The following is a 20,875-nucleotide window of genomic DNA, read 5'->3' on the forward strand; positions in this document are numbered from 1 at the left end:
GACACGATATGCCACTTTTCCAGTTCAGAAGACAGGTTGTTCTGCAATTATTGAATTTATATGGTACTCCTGCTATCAGACCTGGACCATCATCATCTTATTCAAGATCTGTTTCCCTTCATGACATAAGAAGAGATGGAAGGAATCACCTTATTGTGAAAGGAGAGTCAAAGTACAGGCGGTGTAAGATGTGTCACAACCGTACTGTATACCTCTGCTCAAAATGCAAAGTGCCACTTCATTCCGAATGTTTTGAACCATTCCATAATATGTAATATGGTCGAGTGTAGTTTTGTATAATGAATAAAATGAATGATCAAACTTTTTGTTTATATGAATCTTCAAATAATATTCTTTATAATATCATCACCTGTTAACATACTTTAAATGCCCTAAAGGCTCAGTGGCAACTCAGGTTGCCAAGCGTTTCTGGAGTCCTTGAAAAGGAAATATTTTTTTATATATTTTTCAATTGCTCGAGTGATTATATAGTAGCAGAAAAGACATTGCAATATCAATAAATTCGACATTTTTAGTTCTGAGCACTAATGGGTTAATAAAAAATAAAAACCGTATCATGTATTTTCTGTCAGATAAATAAAAAAAGTTGTTACACCTATAAACAATTTATTTCTTATATATTTTTGATTATCAAGTGTTTATTATGAAAGATGGAACAAAAAGTTATAAAATTTTTTTTTAGATAATACTATTATCCAAAACAAAGTTCATTACAAAATTTTTGGGGGAATTACAGTTTTCACGAAAATAACTGATGAAACCTCTTACTTTTAAAAGGACAAAATAGCTCGCCCTATCATCCACAAAAGAAAGTATTTACCTATATGAAAATAATATTCTAATAAGGGATTTACATGAAATTGTTTATTTTAATTTAAAAGTGCAGTACCGAATCAATCCAGAATCACCACTGTTACATCACGAGATCACGTGACGTTTCTAACAAAATCGCAAAAGTAAGCAATCCTGTGTGTCCATAATCGTTGCATCACAAGTACGAATAGTTAATTGTTTTCCAACATATTTACTCCTGTTTCAATAATTTATAATAATTCATATTACAGAGGGATCCAAATGATCATTTTTTCACTTATTGAGAATAAAATGACTTTTCAGCAATATGGATGATGAATGTAAAACAAGCACAAGTTGGCGTCTTCAGGAGATGAGGAAAATATTGCAGGTTTGGTGTTTAGGAAAAGTTATGGATTTATTCTACGCCAGAGGTTCCAGTTTTACATTTCATTATGGAATTTATAAAAACATCTGGATTTCCATTAAGTAATATTTTAGATAGTTATGAATATTCATGTAATAATCATCTGATGAAGTGAAGAATACGAAAAATACAGGTCATAATAATATAATTTTAATATTTTGAATAATATTAATAAAATGATATCCATATAAATGTTATAAACTATAAAAAATCACACATATACCTTCTCTTTGGAAATTATTACAAAAGAGCAATAGAAACAGCTTGCCACTTACAGTATGGGCATTATATGCAAATATAATAACCAAAATAGTACTTTGAAGTAACAGGATCGTCGACAAGACAGCAAATTCAAAAAATGAATATATTTTATTGTTAAATCTGCTTCTAACGAGAAGTTAACAAATATTCCATAACAGATTCCACAAAAAAAAGTCTACAGTTATGGCATGTTCACCCCACAGAAAATTGCAAATTAAGAAAATATTTTATATTCATATAAAACAGTCTGAATTGCACAAAATAAACAAAAGTAATGAATTTAGACTTTAAAATAAAATCGGTTTTAATTCTTTAGTTTTTCCTTCGCAAACAGAAAATCTTATAATGTTGAACAAAACAGCCCAATAGACAAAATTTACTATTAGACAAAACATAGATAACAACTATTAACTTTGAATTATTGAATGTTTTCCACATTATTCGAAGCTTGAATAATACTAACGATTGTTTTCAAAATAATCATGAATAAATTACGGATTTATGAGTAGATACATCAAATAATAGACTTAAAAAAACCTGAAAACACATATATCGAAACTCAAATAAGTCATACCAGGTGATCAATTAAAAACAATTCAGTTTGACCAAAAATTGAGCAAGTAGTTCATTCTAAAAATTATATGGAATTACTATTGTTATAGAGTGAAACTGATTATTACATTTCAAAAAACGGTATCAAGTAATTTAAATAGTAATTGCTTTGATACAAGTGGAACCAAAAGTTTATGAGAGACCGTTTGCAAAATGCCTGTGATATGCTGCCTCCTACATGATGAAATTCAGCCAAACTTACACACCACTGGAGAATGCGCCTCTTTCACTTGAAATGGCTATAACATTCTGAACTTCGTTAATAATACATAATGATATAACAAAACATGTGCGAACAGTATGTCATTGATATTTCAAGTGATATTTCAGTTCACTCTGTAGTTTTTTTAGGTTTTTTTCATGGCTAATCCCATAGCTTTGGGACACCAGACAAGCAAAAAAAAAAAAAGGTTTTACCAAACTTGATTATGTTTCCTTATCATTTTGCAAGTGTCCCCTTAAAAAACTGCTTACTTTTCTTAAATTTTCCGACTAGTATAAAAATGATTACCTTATGTTACCCTTATTTTGTCTAATAACACTTTCCCAAATAGTGCTACATGATACATTGCATTTTGAATTTCAATCAAAAGTTTTGTAGGTGAATAACTATGTACAAAAAAGGCTCAAAAAAACGTGAAACATTCAAGTGTTCCAATACTTGCTTCACATTTTTATTTGAGCAAGAGGGTTACTTATTCATCAAATTGTTACACTAGGTTGTTTTTTGGACCTATCTACACACTTGTGAGCATTTTCATGTTCCTTACACAGTTGGCACCTAATTGTGAAAGTTATTAATTTTACAAAATGAACTGACAAAGTATATATCAATTGGTCACAAAAAATTATATTGATGAATTCACACCAAATTAATTATATTTGTACACAATGCGGCAAGAACATACATATTTTCAAGAAATTAATCAATAAAAAAGTACCAATAAGATCTTATCTGTTTTTTGAGGGAATTTAGAGTTCCTTGATATTAGTGTTGTTAAAGGTAAAAGTACATGGTATGGCAAAAGCGACGTTTTATCAGAAGTTCAATGCGCAATTGGAAAACCATTTTGATATCAGAAGTTCAACAGGAAATTTGCAAACCATGTTCTCAGCAAATCCGAGACACCGTCAAAAAGTTGCCAATCGTTTGGCATATATTTGCGAGTTCCGAAGTGTCAAATGAAAATATGAAATATATGATGGAATTGGCTGATACTTAATGAAAATCTATAAGTTATTCAAGTAATACTTTATTGTGAGATTTCTATTAGACAGTTTCCAAAACCGCAACACGTGTTTTTCTATGCAATACTTTTATCAAGCGTTTTCATATATGATGGAACTGGCCGATACTTGATAAAAATCCATAACTAACGTATTCAAAAAACACTTTATTGTGTAAAGTACTTTACTGTAGAGATACGCCCAAAGAAGCCATTGTATGGTGAAACATGTGTTTGGTTTTGTAAAACTGTTTATTGAAAATCTCACAATAAAGTGTTTTTTGAAAACGTTAGGCATTTTCATATTGCGAAATATGTGTTGTGCTGTCTAATGGAAATCTCACAGTGTAGTGTTACTTGAATAAGAGGTAACAAACCATGTAATCTCCAAATAAATGGGTATTTGAGTATATTTGCTAATATTTGCCAATGGAATGCCAAACACTGAGACCTGTGAATTCAATTGACAACGGGCATTTTCGTGGCATAACATTTATCTATTTACCAGAGGTGTTGTTCACAGGGATTGTATGTTTTTGTTCGTTTGCATGAAACTGTAAATTGTTTATAACTATAACCACACTTTTTACTATTTTTTCTGGTGAAAGTATGGATTCGTTTTCATTTTGATTGTCGTACAACAAGAAATGTGTCAATACTTGCCATATCATGTACTTTTACCCTGAGGGATGTATCCAATTGTCATAATTTTGATTACAGAATTTTTTCGTTTTGTAACATTAAAAAATTTGCAGTGGATTTATTCGTAACTCAAAAGTTCCAGATTCTATTTGTAGAAGTGAATAATATATAATTTTTTGTACCAAAACGGCAGTGCCAAAAAATACATGTTCACTTTTAGTTGAAATAAATATATACCAATGGCCTAGAACTATAGAAAGTAGCACCATTTTTCTTCATAAAAAAAGTGAAACGAAGTTTATAATCATATTATTTTTATACTTTGCATCACAGAAAGAAAATGAAAATTGATTGGCACTGCACTGACAATGTCTTGTACTGAGTTGATAAGATATTCAAATTTTGAGGAAGTGAATTTTTTTCTAGGAAAAAGATATACAATTTTCTAGTATTTGCTTCAACTCATATAAAAAATTTCATAGAGGCAGCAATAATGAAAAGTTATTATTTACAGCCTTTAATCATAAGAAAAGTTCAACCCAACATTAAAAAATATATATTTTTTTATGTTGTAAATGCATTATACTTCTCTAAGAGCTGAGTGAACTTTTTTCAATTAAAACTGTTTTTTCAGAAAACAGAGCCATCATGACTTTCAGTTCTCATAAAGAGTATTTGCGTTTGTGCATTTCTAATGTGAAAATTGCAGAACCTGCTTTATTTCTATGGTATTAACCAAAAATTAAATATAGTCAACCTCAAAATTCAAATATCCCAGACATCTGAAAATCCATCAAGACTAGTTCAAATTCGAAAATCAAATCAATACCAAATCTAGTCTAAACAACCAACAAATAATCATTTCAGTCTAACTATATGCACTTGCCACTCACATTTACAACCATCGATAACAATCGATTTGTTCAATCATTGACCACTCTCTTGATCATTGATCAATTTCCTAACCACTGATAAATGTTCTACTCTCATGTAACGTTACCAATTCGCCATGCCGGGTTTATTGAGGGTCATGAAGTATATCTGACAAGATGAGCCACTTTTCGCACTTGAAAAGAACACTTTATCGTTTCTTTCACACAAAAACTTTAACCGTTGAGATTTTTTATGCATAAATACACCATCCAAATGTCCAGATTCAACAGAGCGAATTTCTATGGCTTTGTTACCCCAGCCCATTATCTGTCCTGTACCAATGTAGGCTACAGATGTGGGCATTTCACCCCACTGAAAAAAAAAGTAGTAGGTAAATAAGCAAATTATTCATTTATCAAATATTATAAAATGGTTCACAACATACACCAAGTAACTTCTGAATAGTTTTTTGAAGTTTCACACCGAGAAAAAAAAAATTAGTTTTTTAAAAGTCCCATACTATATATCTATTTTTAATTCTAACTGGCTTGAAATTTTGCGATACTTGATGAAAATTTGTGATAACGTATTTAGTTGACACTTGAAATTTTCATTAAATAGTTTACAAAACTGCAACACATTACATATTGAAACACGTTTTATGGTTTTGTAAAGCGTTATTAAAAATCTCATAATAATTTGTCAAAACAGTTCCTTCTATATCTTACATAAATTTGTTTTATTCATTTTGACGCGATATGAGTCTGAGGTTCACAATTTCAAAAAGTAAATTTGAACAATTCTTTATAAAATTTAATATGTACAGTACACAACAATGCAATTTGTGAATTTTACACATGTATGAGACATCAATATACACTTTTAATTTTCTGTGAATCTTTCTGGGAATTCTCACGTTCCACAATCCATAAAAACTCTGATTTTCTCTATAAAAATGACTTGTTCCATACAATGATAATGTTTATGAATTTCATTACCACTTTCTTTGTCATGTGGATCATTTACCCAGTGAAGAATTTCACAAAATGTCGATCATTTGGAAGTTCTAGCTTTTTCAGAGGTTCATACATGTTGAGTTTATCTCTCGGAGATAAACTCAAGATATATGAACTTTGAAGAAGCAGCAAATCGAGCCAACGTAGTAAGGACAGAAAGAAATTCTAAAAATCGACGGCCTTCAAACCCGAATAAAAATAGTAACACTGAAAACCTTGGCCGCGAAAGCCTTAAACATTTTGTCATTTTAAAGTTCGTTAATACTTTAACATACATACTGTTATAACCTCTAGTTTGATGAGAATTGTCATTTGAAAAATTAATGAGATATAATTGAATTATCCTAAGAGCTCCATTTTATTACTGATTAGCAATAAAATAAATATACTGGTTATAAGTATAACCAATAAAAGTAAATACAACTCTATATTATTTGTACTATTTATTCAAATTCCAGTGAAAGCTTTGATGAAGTATGTTTCTCACATTCATTTATTTTTTTATTTCTCTGGAAATGTCAACTCTTAAACACTGATAAATACTAATAATGTTATTTCACTTTTCTCAAACATTTTACGTTTGGATAAATACCCTTCTCCTGCAGCATCAGGCCAAGTGACATTCTTTTGAAAATTGTGAAACTATCTTGTGATTCTTAGACTTTCATTACTACTAGTGATAATTTTTTAATGTACTGTACTGTTTATATTAGTGAATTAAAACATGAATAAAGAGTATTCCTCAGTAATCCTAAATATATCCTTGTAAATAAATCACATTCAGCGAATAGATACGAAAGACTACTTTTCCCGCACAAGAACAAAAGTAGTGTCTCTCGACGCGTGTTTTGCTAAACAACTTATTATCACCAGGAAATTACTGAGGGAAAAAATATTAAATAGTCTTACGAGTGTGAAAGCAGCCACGAATTTCTAGCCATAGATTTGTAGCGAGAGCCTACGGCACGCGGTCATCAGCTGCACCCAAAATGTTTTGCAAATTGAAGGACAGCTACTACTTTATTCAATAATGATTGAACATTTACTGTAGAATGTTCTTTGAAGAATAAATATCGATTCATTAGATGGATAGATAGATAGATATATTTTCACCACATTACATATATAAATACATTTATGACATATCAATATTTCAATAGATACAATATAAAGTACACAATGAATAAAATTATACAATAAAATATATGATATTTTGAAAGTGTTACAAACATAATCAAGTGAGGCATAAATAAATAGCGTAATGGAATATTTCAGAGAAGTGATGTGTTGAGTGCATGACTCAGTTGCTTTGTTGTGACGAGAAACTCGTTTGTGGAATAAAAGCAGTGTATTATGGTCATGTATATCTGACTGGGTTTGTAACTGGTTGATATTTCTGTGTATTTCTAATAAGGCATTGTAGATATATAATGAAGGTAATGGCATGATGCCAAACTTTATAAAGTATGGGTGACAATGTTCTCTATATCCAACTCCAGCTAAAATTCTTACTGCTTTTTTTTGTTGTCGAAAGAAGGTTATTGCACGAGTGGCATTCCCTCATAAAATTATTCCATAGTTTATCTGCGAATGAAACAGAGAGAAATATGTCATTCTCAGAGTATCAGGTTGATTTGCTTTTTTTAACTGCCTCAAGAGAAATAGAGTACTTGCTAATTTGTTACAGAGCTGTTCTATGTGATTCGACCATGTGAGTTTGTCATCAATAACAATTCCGAGTAGCTTGACAGTATTTCCCATTTGTAAGTTCATATTAGAGGAGAAGGTTATTTTTTAGGATTTGCTTGCGTTCAACTTGAGTTTGTTTGCAGTAAACCAATTTTCAGCACGTTTTTCAATGTTATAAGAAGAAGAAGTGAGTTCCATAAGGTTTTTACCGGTACTCATCAAAGTAGTGTCGTCGGCGAATAGAACACTTTTATTGGGTAATAGGAAGGTGCATAGGTCATTTATATAAATTACAAATAAGAATGGCCCTAGCACTGACCCCTGTGGGACACCATGTTCTATAGGTAGAAAGTCCGAGTTTCTTTGGTTAACAGTAACACATTGTTTTCTATTTTCTAAATATGAACTGAATAACTTCAATGCCACCCCTCTAATACCGTAATATTTGAGTTTCAAAATGAGTATCTCATGAGAGACACAGTCAAAGGCCTTCGACAAGTCACAGAGTGTAATATCCGTGAGTACACCTTGTTCCAGACCCTCAACTATGCCTTCCAATATATTAAGAATTGCAAGAGTTGTAGAGCGATTTTGTCGAAACCCATACTGTGCATTATTCAAAAATTGGTTTTTTTCAAAATATTTCACTAGTCTATTTTTCAGAATTATTTCGATGATTTTAGCAAATATGGAAATAATGGATATTGGTCTATAATTGTCAATTTCTGTAATATCTCCCTTTTTATGAATAGGATTTCGGATTCGGATTTCGAATTTTTTAATGCATTAATTGCATCAAGAACCTCATAGCTTGTAACTCCCGTTAGGAAAAAAGAATTGCATGGCACAGGAAAATGTTTGTATTGGATCAATTCGTCTGGTATATTGGGTAACTGGTTTATTATATTTCCAGCAACACTTGTGAAGTGAGTGTTGAAAGAGGTTTCACATATTGGAGTTTCAGGGTTACATTTAGTTTTCCTATTTAACTCATAGTTTATAATTTGCCAACTAGCTTTTGATTTGTTTTCTGATGTACTGATATAATGTCCATATGAATTTCTTTTTGCTTCTTTCAATTCCTTCGTGTAGCTTTTCTTAAGTGAATTGTATGCCACCTTATCAGTAGGATTTTTCTTTGTATCATAGATACATTTTACTATTGAAAGTGTGTCCCTCTTCTCCTTCAAAGAATTATTGTACCATATAACTGGCGGTTTTTCTCCAATTTTATACTTTTTATATGGAAAGTGTACTCCCTCATAATCAGCTCAAGTATCAACCAGGAAATTTGCTAGAAAGTTGATACCTAAATTTGTATTTTCAAAAATACCCCAATCAATACTCTTGAGGTATTCTCTGAATTTTTACATTGAGGAGTAAGATAAAGATCTTTTCATAATTATGTCGGGTTTACATTCAGTGATTTTGTTTAAGATTATATATTGTCCAATATGGTCAGACAGACATGGATCCAATACACCTGAAGACATGTTCTGTTTCTCTATATTTGTCAATACATTATCAATGCAGCTGGATGAATATGCTGTTATCCTGGTGAATTCAGATATGATTATAGTGAGGCCAAACGAATTTAGTAAGCATTTCAATTCAGATAAGACATTCGAATTCGACTTGAAATTAATGTTAAAATCACCCAGTATTATGATTTTATTTTTACCTCTTACGTATTTATTTAATAAATTTTCCAGGTTTACCAAGAAAATTTCAGCATTTCCCAAGCAGGATCTGTAAAGTGTTTGATAATTCTAAGCCACAAAATTCAGAGTTTATCTCATCATTCAAATTCTTTAGTTTTAATGGTTTAGTTTATTTTTTGTAAATATAGCTACTCCTCCATGTCTATTATGTATTCTACAGAATTCTGCTGCCAGAGAGAATCCTGAGATGTTGATACTTTCAAGATTTGTTTTTTCTTGCCAATGTTCTGATAGACATATTATATCAAAATTGAATTTGTTCAGAAAAAGATCAATTTCTTCAGTTTTATTTGATAGGCATTGTATATTTATATGAAATACACTCACCACATCGACCCCCTTCAATTCCTTAGATAAAATAAAATTTGTCAATTCTACATGAGACAATGAAACTGATGCGGTTTCCTCCTTTGTAGTGTTCGACAATTTTTTTGGATTCCCCAAATTTATCAATATTGGTGATTTGTCATTAGAATTCAATTGGAGTCTTTCCTTGCTCTTTCTAAAAAAGAGACTGGTCCCACTGTAGGTCCATCTGTTCTGAAGTCATATCTGCGATATCCCACACCTCGAGGCCAGAAGGATGGTTTGTAAAAATCTTCCTTAACCCATCAGGGACGGAGTTTTCTTGTTTTTCAAAAAAATGATAATTTCAAGTGAAAGTGCTTCAATTAATTCTAGTGATCAAGAAAATGACAACGAATTATTGAAATATGCATTTTTCTTCAAAATATTGCTGGTTGCCATATGGCGATGCTAGGCATTGCAATGGGTGGATGTGGTCTTCTGGTGCAGAATTAGTAAAATAACGACTTGAATGAAATGTTTTTATTGAAAAAATGTCAGAATTGTCAGGAAGATTTACAAACGGGTATGGAACAATAAATTGCATTTTAGGCAAAGCCCTACGCCACATTTGATACACATTGTTCTCATAATTGACTTGCATTGTTCACCAGCACATTTTTTTTTCTTATTATTTGGTACAAAAGTCATATAATGTCCCACATTATCAAATCTTATGTCATCAGAAATACGGCTAAAAGATCTACTTGATGCACTGCTTGATGGCCTGCCGAGTATTGCGATATTTTATGAGGTATGCTTTGACAATCTCTCTCCTGAATTGCAGATGAGTCAAATTATTTCCTGCTTTCTTATGTAAAATCCAAGCGTTTTGTAAAGTAGCATCTATTAACCAAGTGAAGAGACACCACCACCATTTTTTTGATCGTAATCCAATTCTATAACGGGAAATGTTCTCATCCATCTAGTCTGTGCCACCCATTGATGAATTGTATTTTCCAATCATACAAGGTCTTCGGATGTTGATGTTTTTCTTTTCTACCTTGGAATATCGTTTGACGCTGCCCATTGGAGATACTCCATCAGAAGTAGATGCAACAGTTACCTCATTGTTATCAACCCACCTCACCAATTCCATTTTGCTTATCCAATACATAACCGACTTCTCCCCTGTTCTTCTTTTTCATAGCTTTTTTTGAAATTAGAGGACAGCTTTTTGGAATACGGTTTTCTCTAATTGTATCCCGTTTGTTTGAGGTGAGTCAATAAATGGAAACTAGTGAAGAGGTTATCACAAAATAGAGAATATTGTAGATTTCGTTTCTCCTCAGGCATCTCGTTCAATAATGTGACAAATGGTGCAGAAGAAGTTCCAAACACCGCATTATAATTGTCATTATATTTTGGATCCTTTTCTTGATATATCATGAAATTCGCAAGATATCCGCTTGTACCATTGATACACCAAACCTTGTACCCAAAACGTATTGGTTTTCCCTTTATAAATTGTTTACATGAATGCCTACCAAAATATTTTACCATGGATTCATCGTAATTCAAATCTCTCTCGGGTACGTAATATTTCATAAATTTGGCTTGCAATTTTTCTACGAGTGGTCGCAATTTGTAGTACTTATCGGTTTGATCGATATCATTATTATTTGCTAAATGGAAATATTTCCAAATTGTCAAAAACCGATCTCTTCTCATTGCCTCTATAACCAATTGGTTGCCCAAATCTCCAGCAGTATCCCAAAATAATTTTTTGCCTGGCATCCAGTTATATCCAGACAATATTAGGATTGCGAGAAAACACCGCATTTCCTCTCGAGTTATTTGGGGATTTGGATGATTTTTGAAAAGGGCATATCTTGTCGTCTCTTCCAAGAAAAAATCAATCATGTCGTCATCAAAGAACAGTTCGATCATTTCGACAGGCGTGAAAGTTTTGAAATTCTCATAATTTCCCTTAGGAAATTCTTTCGCCGTCATTATAAGATCACCTTCGATCCATTCAATTTTGTCATAATCAATTGTTTCTGCTTGCACGAAAACAGTTTCTTCTCGATTGTTTCCTTCTACAAAATTTTCGCGCATCCCCTCATTATGTTCGTCGAGAGTAACTGGTTCGTCATCTTCGAGGGAATCGTTTTGAAAAACTTCTAACTGAGCGGATGCCTTCAGTTGATTTCTTGACAAATTGTCAACAAGCCCTCCTTCATCCTCCTCGCCAGAATCTTCATCAGTCAATTCATTCACATCTGGCGGTTCTATAAAGATGTTTCGAACATCGAGGTCGTCTGAATAAGCCATTTGCAATGCTTCTTCCAGAGTTAACCCATCTCTAACAACAAAAAGGAACATCATATAAACAAGCAGCCTGTGAAGCCTAGCATTGCCATATGGCAATTCTGAGGTTAGGAATCAATTAAATATCTAATTAGCGGATTATTTCAGTCAAAAGTGCTATTTGTATGGAAAATCATCATTTATTTAGATTTGCATGCTACTATAGACCATAACAGGAGATATTTTGTTGTACCTACATGAAGTTTATATCCATTTTGCAGTCAGCAAATATAACACGCTAGAATATTCAATCACACTAAGGGAAAGAAGCATGCCAGAATCATCTACTCCTATTTAGAAGTAACGTAAACAATTCGTGAACTGCACCATAGCAGAAAACTGTAAAAATTGATTATGTTCTTTTCAAAAAACAGTATAGATGTCAGGTAGATAAGCATTGCCATATGGCAACGCCAGTCTGTTATGGGTTAAATTTAAAATCCGCCGCTACCATAAAACTCTTGAATCCGTTTTGTTCTTTTAGGAGAGTTACTGTAAAATCCTGTGCGTTTTGATTAGTCTTTTCCTGTAAGTATTCTTGAATGTCTTTTTCTTCAACATCTTGATTAACCCTGTATATAAACATTCATACTCTAGGATGCCGTCCTCTGAATTATGTAGATGAGAGGAGCTGAATTAGACCTATATCTCAGATTACTTTGTCGGCAACCCCCGCACACCCTTACACGCTTTCAAAGTGAAATTCAATACCTCCATGAAAATATTAGTGGACTGGGACTTTTTTTACATGATTACATTACTATGAAATGTGCTGAATGACACCTCTATCTCAGAATATTTTGCCGGGCAAAAAAAAACAACCCCCACACCCCCCTTTAAAATTAAAATTCAATTACTCCATCAAATTATTAGTAGACGGGGATTTTTATGCATGATTACATTACTATGAAAGATGCTGAATGAGGCCTATATCTCAGAATATTTTGCCGGGCAGATAAACAACCCACACACCCTTATATGCGTTTAAAATAAAATTCAATTACTCCATCAAAATACTAGTGGACGGGGATTTTTTTTGGAAGATTACATCACTATGAAAGGTGCTGAATGAGACTTATATCTCAGAATGTTTTGCCGGTCGGAAAAACAACTCCCACACGTAAATACTTTCAAAATAAAATTCAATAAATCCATCAAAATATTCGTGGATGGGGATTTTTTGCAAGATTACATTACTATGAAAGGTGATGAATGAGACCTATATCTCAGATTATTTTGCCGGACAGAAAAACAATCCCCACTCACCCTTATATGCTTTTGGGATAAAATTCGATGACTCCATCAAAATATTCGTGGATGGGAATTTTTTTGCATTACATCACTATGAAAGGTGCTGAATGAGACCTATATCTCAGAATATTATGCAGGGCAGAAAAAACAACCACCACACATAAACAAATTCAATGAATTTCCACGAAGGTTATTTACACAAGGAAAGTGTAGGTTGGTTTAAAGTGCTGAATATCCAAGACATAACACTTTTTTATCATTTCTAGTTCATTTGGTATATGGTTAAGTAATTAGGTAATTTCAACAAAGGTAAGTAAGTCAGTTAGTTGTTCCATAACTTCTATATCAACAAGAAAATTTTCGAAATCATATATGAAGATATGGAGATATATAATAAAAATAAAATAATTATGAAACAACGTGAAGACCTTCCAAAATAAAAGTAAGACATGGCAGAATATTTGAAAAACAATTATTCAGGTAACATATATAATCAAATCAGAAACCTAACCGCGGGTTCAGATGAAATTAATAAAGCAGCTTTAAATCTTCACAACCAAAACTATGATAACACTTATTATATTATAACAGTTAAAGTTATTAGAAGAAATTCAATACCTTCATGAAAATATTAGTGGACGGGGACTTTTTTTACATGATTACATTACTATGGAAAGTGCTGAATGAGACCTATATCTCAGAATATTTTGCTGGGCAGAAAAACAACACCCTCACATGCTTGAAAAATGAAATTCAATAGAATGGGCCAGTTCTATTCAATTATTATTAAATTTTATTTTAATCACGTAAGGCTTGTATGAGGGGGGGGGAGGGAAGTTAAACAGAAATCACTGAAAAGCGACGTGTAGTGTAACTTTGGCTCGCCGTTGCTACGCAACGAACGAAGTGGCGCTCGCCGCGCGCCAACGTTGATCTTCAACAAAGAACAGTGCCAACAACTGACTTACAAGATGCTTATTTGTTAGTGTTGAAGAAAATTTGGCTAATGCGTGGTTCAAGGACAATGTACATTGAAAAATATGTTCGTGTACTAGTACAAATATATTGAAGGGGTTATATTTTTAGGAGTGATTAATTTTTGGGAAAGAAAGTTTTTGGCTTTCTACTACTCCATCTTGATACAAAAAAAGGATGAGGGAATCTCATGAGTGAATCTCATCTCACAGTGAGGATGACAGTTTTTCCATGTAAGTTCAATTTGTTACCATTCATTTAAAGTAGAACTCATGTGAATGATATCTGATTTTTATTCCACAACGAATGTTTGAAATACAAACTGAGTAAAGAAAAGTATCTTCTGTATAATTAAGTGTTCATATAGAAGTATTTGTTTCGAAAGAATTTTTTTTTCTTTCGTGTAATTCAATGTTTATATGAAAGTAGCTGTTTCAGGAAGACTTTCTTCCAGTTTGTGTCTGAAAGTTACTTCTTTGCATGATCTACACATCCATGTATAGAGTTACTTATTTTCAAATTGATTACAATATATGTTTTTGTATTATTTCACCATTCCTTTAATATTAGGTACTTTTATGTCAGTCAAAAACAACTTGCAACCTTTCTGTCATGGTCCTTAATTTCAGAATAACATTATTTGTGAATCCACGTATCACCAAGGGGGGGATAATAAATGCTAGAAAACATCACGTGAATAATGGACGGGCCCTAAGGGTGTATGGGTGTTGTTTTTCTGCCCCGCAAAATATTCTGAGATATAGGTCTCATTCCGTACTTCTCATAGTATGTAATTATGCAATAAAAAACCCATCCACGAAAATTTTGATGGAGTGATTGAATTTTATTTTTATAACATATAAGGGTGTGTGGGGGTTGTTTTTCTGCCCGGCAAAATATTCTGAGATATAGTTATAGTAATGTATTCATGCAAAAAAAAACCATCCACGAATATTTTGATGAAGTCATTAGATTAAATTTTGAATCATGTAAAGGTGTGTGGGGGTTGTTTTTCTGCCCGGCAAAATATTTTGAGATTTAGGTCTCATTCAGTACCGGTCATAGTAATGTAATCATGCAAAAAAATCTCCATCCATGAATTTTTTGATGGAGTCATTGAATTTCATTTTAAAAGCATATAAGGGTGTGTGGGATTTGTTTTCCTACCCGGCAAAATATTTCAACATATGGGACGACTCATTGTATATGCCAAATTGAATACATTCAAAGAAAAAATCCCCATCTATGGAATATTTGAAGAAATTATGGATTTGTCTTGGCAAAATATTTCAACATATGTTCTGTATGCCCATATGAAGGAATTATGGATGTTTCTTTGAGGTCATTGAGTAAAGTCATTGCTGACCACAAATTTGATCCCAATTTTGTCGGATTGTCGGATCTCGCGCGACGCTTCGAGAAATCCATGGCTAGAAGTTGTGGCTGCTTTCACAGTGATAATAGTCTTAGCCATATACTGATGATACTAACTTGGTTAAAGAAATTCGTGTCAGGAGACAGTATTTTTGTACTGGTGCAGAAATAGCGTTTTCATTAGGTTAACTTTACGCCAGAGGTTTCAAATTCTACCTATCGTCTTATTATATTCTTGGCTTAAAACTTATTATGATACAATGTCTATTTCAATGCATTTTGGTGTGTTCGTTTTCTTGACTAAATGTCATTTTTATCAAAACTTGGAAGAAATGTTCGAGTATGCCTTTTAAAAAATGAAAATTTCAATGTTAAAGGACTGGAACTCGCTTAAACCGGTGCGGTAAAGTGCAGTTATTGGAAGGCATTGTAAGGTGATAGTTATAACTGTTTATTAGGTTAACTTTAATCAATAGTTTAAAATATCATTTATCTATAATGGACAATTCAAACTGTTGACTATCTATAATCGACAGTTTCACCTGTTCATTCTAAAATAATTATAGTTTGAAATATTGTTAAAAAAAATTATGTAGCCCTTTAGCGTTTTTGCACGTTGTATCACAATTGGGAAAAATTATATTCACATACTTTTCTGAACTAAATTTTTTTTTGTATACCTCCAGAAAAAATTGGAAAAAATAACATTTATGCAAAATATTCATTTTTCAAATATTTATTTCTCAGTTGCATAGTAGATATCATGATCTCAAAAATTGGCCTACTTGTAGTCCTAAATGTAACTTCACTTCAATTCTTTGTTTCAAAAATAAAGAGGAAAACACTTTTTTTCCAGGCAAGTAGCGAAGGAAGAAAACGAAAGATTTTTTAAAGAAAAAAAAAACAATTTTTTGACATATTGATATTTTTAAAATACACCTGCATACACCGATAAACTTTCCAAAAGTGTACTGTGAATTTAATTTTAATTTTACTTACCTGAAGTAACATGTTCTTTGATATCCTTCCATATGTATTAACATAAACACCTTCATTGTCGTAACACAGTAAAAGCTGCATACCATTACTATTTGGTAAAGTAACTATACAGTGTGGACTAATTGCATTTTGAGGCTGCAAGAAAAATACATTGTGACTATTTGTATTGTATTCTCTCCAAAAAACATCAAATGGTTATACAATATACAGGGTGAGTCACAAGTAATGAGTATTTCCTTGGAAGCTAGACAAAACATTTTAATGATTTTTCATTTGAAAATTTTGGAATTTTTGAATGATTCATTTTATAAATGCATTTGGAAATTTTGGAATTTTCGAATTCTATCAAGATTTCTGAGAGAACTTTCATTACGGTTATACCTCAGAGTAACAAAAGACAATAGAGAGACCTTTTCCATCCTTACATTGAAGGGAGCATAACTTTGTTTGTTTACGGGAAATAAGTTGGACCATAAAACAGTGGCGGTCGGTTTAGTTGATAACCGGAGGGACATTATATTTTTATAAAATAAATCATTTCAGGTGAAAATGTATTCTGTTCAAATAGTTCCTACAGGAAAATCTGATTTATTGTTGATGATTATGGAAATGGGGCCAGTTTTTCTACCACCTACTAGATTTTGATTTATGTATGGCTTTATAATAAAGCGCATGGTTTACTGGGTTGAAATTAAATTATTTCAAATGAACTAATTCATAACAATGATAAATGTTAATTTCAAAAGTAATGAACTTTGCTTCATAAAATCAGATGAAGAAATTTATGATTTATTCTCAGATTTGATAAACAAGCGGTACGGTTTGTGAGGTCCGATATAAAGAATTGTCGATTAGAAATCATGTATATTTATAATTGCGATTGAGGTTTGGTATTATTCTGTGATTTCATTCAAAATTGATATCTAGGGTTCTTTGTGGACCGAGATTATGAAAGTGGATATTTTTGATGTTTGTAATGATCGTTTTTTTGATCTTATTCTTATAAATGAAGTTTTTTAAACTACGTTTACATTATTTCATTATTTGACATATCCCAACTAAGAAGAAGTTAAAAAAAATGACAACCGTCATTTCTAATTGAATATTGTCTGTATGCAACTCGAAAGTCTCGTGCAAAGAAAGAAAAACCAAAACGGAGATCATATTCTTTGTGTGACTAAGTTAGTTGTTAAGTGAGCAATAACAGATATAACACTGGTTACACAAGAATAACTATTTAGTTTACAAACTGAACACTGAGCAGAAAGCTTTTTAATTTGTTGATCACAGAATGAATATAACCTATAGCACACATATGAAAAACATATTTTTCATTTTTGAATACAATTTTTTTTTATTTACATTAATGATTTTTCGTAATTATAGAATTCGTCAGCATGAATTATTGAAAAAAAAAACAATATCGGTCCACGAAGACCCCTAGATACCAATTTTGAATGAAATCACATAATAATATCAAACCTCAATCGTAATTATAAATATTCATGATTTCTAATCAAAAATTCTTTATATCGGACCTCACAAACCGTACCGCTTGTTTATCAAATCTGAGAATAAATCACAAATTTTTTCATCTGATTTTATGAAGCAAAGTTCATTACTTTTGAAATTAACATTTATCATTGTTATGAATTAGTTCAACTTTAGTTCAATTTTAACCCAGTAAACCTCGCACTTTATTATAAAGCCATACATAAATAAAAATCTATTAGATGGTAGAAAAACTGGCTTCATTTCCATTATCATTAATAAATAATAAATCAAATTTCCTGTAGAAACTATTTGAACAGGATACGTTTTCACCTGAAATGATTTACTTTATAAATATATAATATCCCTCCGATTATCAACTGAACCAACCGCCACTGTTTTATGGTCACACTTACTCCAAATGTAAACAAACTCTCCATAACCTCTTATTCCCCGTCACTCCCCTTGCCCAACAGTTGTACAGAAAAGGATAGTAGGATACCCGTTTCAAAACACATGTATCATATTGGTATAGGCACCGTACAGGCATGGCAACTCTATTTCTTATTATTACTCTGAGGGTTATACATACCTAAATGCGGTAGGTATCGAAATATTGCTATATTTTTGGAAAAATCAATGTTTGATCTAGTTCTATTGATAACCCAAAACAAGAGGGACAAGACCCCAAGACTGGACATTCTATATTTCATTTTCAGAAAATAGGCATGTCTATCATACCATTGATTTAAACCGATGGAGCGTAAATTTTTTCGGTGGAATTATTGGTGATCATATATTTGGGTCTTATTTCTTTGAAGAAATTCTACATGGAACAAAATTTCTGGAGGTTTTTAAAACATGATATTTCGGAAATCTGCGAAGTTCCTCTAAAATATAGGTATTTAAAATTATATGATGCTCCTGCTCATTTCCAAGGATCCATAAGAAAACACTTGGATAAAAAGTTTCATCATAACTGGCCAGCAAGGTCAGCAGATTTAACCACCATAGAATTATTTTTATGGTGGTAACATGGAAAATATTGTATATTCTACTTCACCTACCACTTCTCAGGATATGAAAAAAAGAATTGAGAACAGTATCACAATAATTTCGTGAGCCCCAAATTAAGAGGTATTCCATTAAATAAAAAAAGAAGATATTAATTATAAAACAACAGAATTGACTAGTTGTCTGTAAACACTCTGTGAAGGAATATTTCGAGTTGAATAGAAGAATATCTCGAGAGAAGACTTCTGGACCAAATTCCACAAACTCATAATTCACCCTGTATGTTTTCTGATGATAAAGCAATTATGAAAAAGATTTGATAATGTCTTTTTGAAATCAAACGTTTACCGGAATGAAACAATGGCCCACATTAAAAATTCAGGAAAATCAACTTTCAACTTTTATATTTACTAATGTTTTTTGATTGGGTATAATAGATAAAAGACATATTATCATATATTATTGAAATGTGTCTTTTTTCAGTCAACTGAGTTGGTACATTAGTTCCGCTTTTTTTTTTTGAGATTTGCTTCCTTTGGTTTTGAACCAAACATTGCATCTATTCTAATTGGAGGAAGCTCCATAATCTTTGAAATGGAAACAATTTTAACTGGCTGAGACATTTCAATTTTAGGTAATTGTGAAGACTGCTTTCCAATCATAGTTTTAGAATGGTCTTGCTGCCCAGAAAACAACCATTCATTTATACTTTTGCTCTGGTCAGATTTAATAGATACACTTTTTGCATACCCAACAGAGACTTTTTCACTTTTACTGCTAGTATCAGAAGTTTGAACAGATGCAGTGCTTTCTTTTTCTTCTACCATTTGATCACTGATTACCAAGTTTTCAACACTCTCATCAATTTTCCTCATTTGATCTTCAATTTGTTTCATAGGAGTTAGTAAGCAATTACACTTCACACCAAGATCACATTCACAAACAATTACTAGGCTTTTAGATGTTTTTTCTTCATCAAATTTTTCTTGTTTAGAATGTAAAGTAACTCTTCTTGCATTCAAAATATCGGGAGGTGAGGGAGAGATTGGTTTATCGCAATTCCAATTTTCACCAAGTGGATCTGGAGAGGCATTATGGTAGTAAAACTCTAAAGAAATCATTTTTGAAAGTGCTTCCAAAGCTACGTCAACAACCAACTCATCTACTTTTTGTTTCAGTGTAATAGCATCAACTTCAATCATTACTTTTTCCAAGATTTCTTCTCGAATAGAATAGATGATATTATCTTGAATTTCTTCATGATATATTTTTGAAAAATGTATTTTATGAATAGTTTTAATGTTAATTTCCTTGAAGTCCATTTTTCTTCAGAAGTAGATTTGGTTGTTAAGACTTTGACAGGTTCAAAATGTCAAAACTGTTTCAAGGCATATATATAATATAACTAACATTTATAGAGGATGATGATTCAATAAAATATTTACAACACAGGTCTAAAGATTTACCAAGAACAACTTTCATTCTTGATTAACCATCTCAGTAAACATCTCGATTATACTGTTATTGCACTTTTTCATTCTCCTATTTTGATTAAAACTACCTAATCATGATGAACAAGTGAGCAACTACTTTTGAAGAATTAACATCAAATGATCATAATTAATGTTCCAACACGAACAATTCTCCTGACACCAAAACTGCAACACTCTTCTTGACGTACGTTTCAACAACTAAGTTGGCGTCTTCCTCCCCGTCTTCTTTCTTCATCCATTCCATTTGAAACATTTTTTTAATATAAAAAGTTTCAGAGTCATCCCTAAGTAATCTTTACTCAACTGCAGAATTGAAATTTATCATCCAGCTTGTTTTGGTAAC

General features: G+C 31.9%; 1 protein-coding gene across 8 annotated transcripts in view; it reads right to left on the minus strand.

Moving 5' to 3' along the window:
* Window positions 1-1,368: 1,368 nt before the first annotated feature.
* msn (serine/threonine-protein kinase msn) overlaps window positions 1,369-20,875 on the minus strand; it is a 239,473-nt gene continuing 219,966 nt past the window's right edge. For all 8 annotated transcript variants that reach the window (XM_074185519.1, XM_074185518.1, XM_074185516.1 and 5 more), the window contains 2 exons: window positions 16,535-16,669; window positions 1,369-5,226 (listed from right to left, as the gene is read on the minus strand). In XM_074185519.1, coding sequence (XP_074041620.1) covers window positions 4,978-5,226; window positions 16,535-16,669 — 384 coding nt within the window. In that variant the 3' untranslated portion in view covers window positions 1,369-4,977. The remainder of the gene's footprint in view (window positions 5,227-16,534; window positions 16,670-20,875) is intronic.

This window comes from Leptinotarsa decemlineata, unplaced genomic scaffold, assembly GCF_025532065.1.
Source record: "Leptinotarsa decemlineata unplaced genomic scaffold, Ldec_3_MD MMD2_tig00026375_RagTag_RagTag, whole genome shotgun sequence".
NCBI lineage: Eukaryota > Metazoa > Arthropoda > Insecta > Coleoptera > Chrysomelidae > Leptinotarsa > Leptinotarsa decemlineata.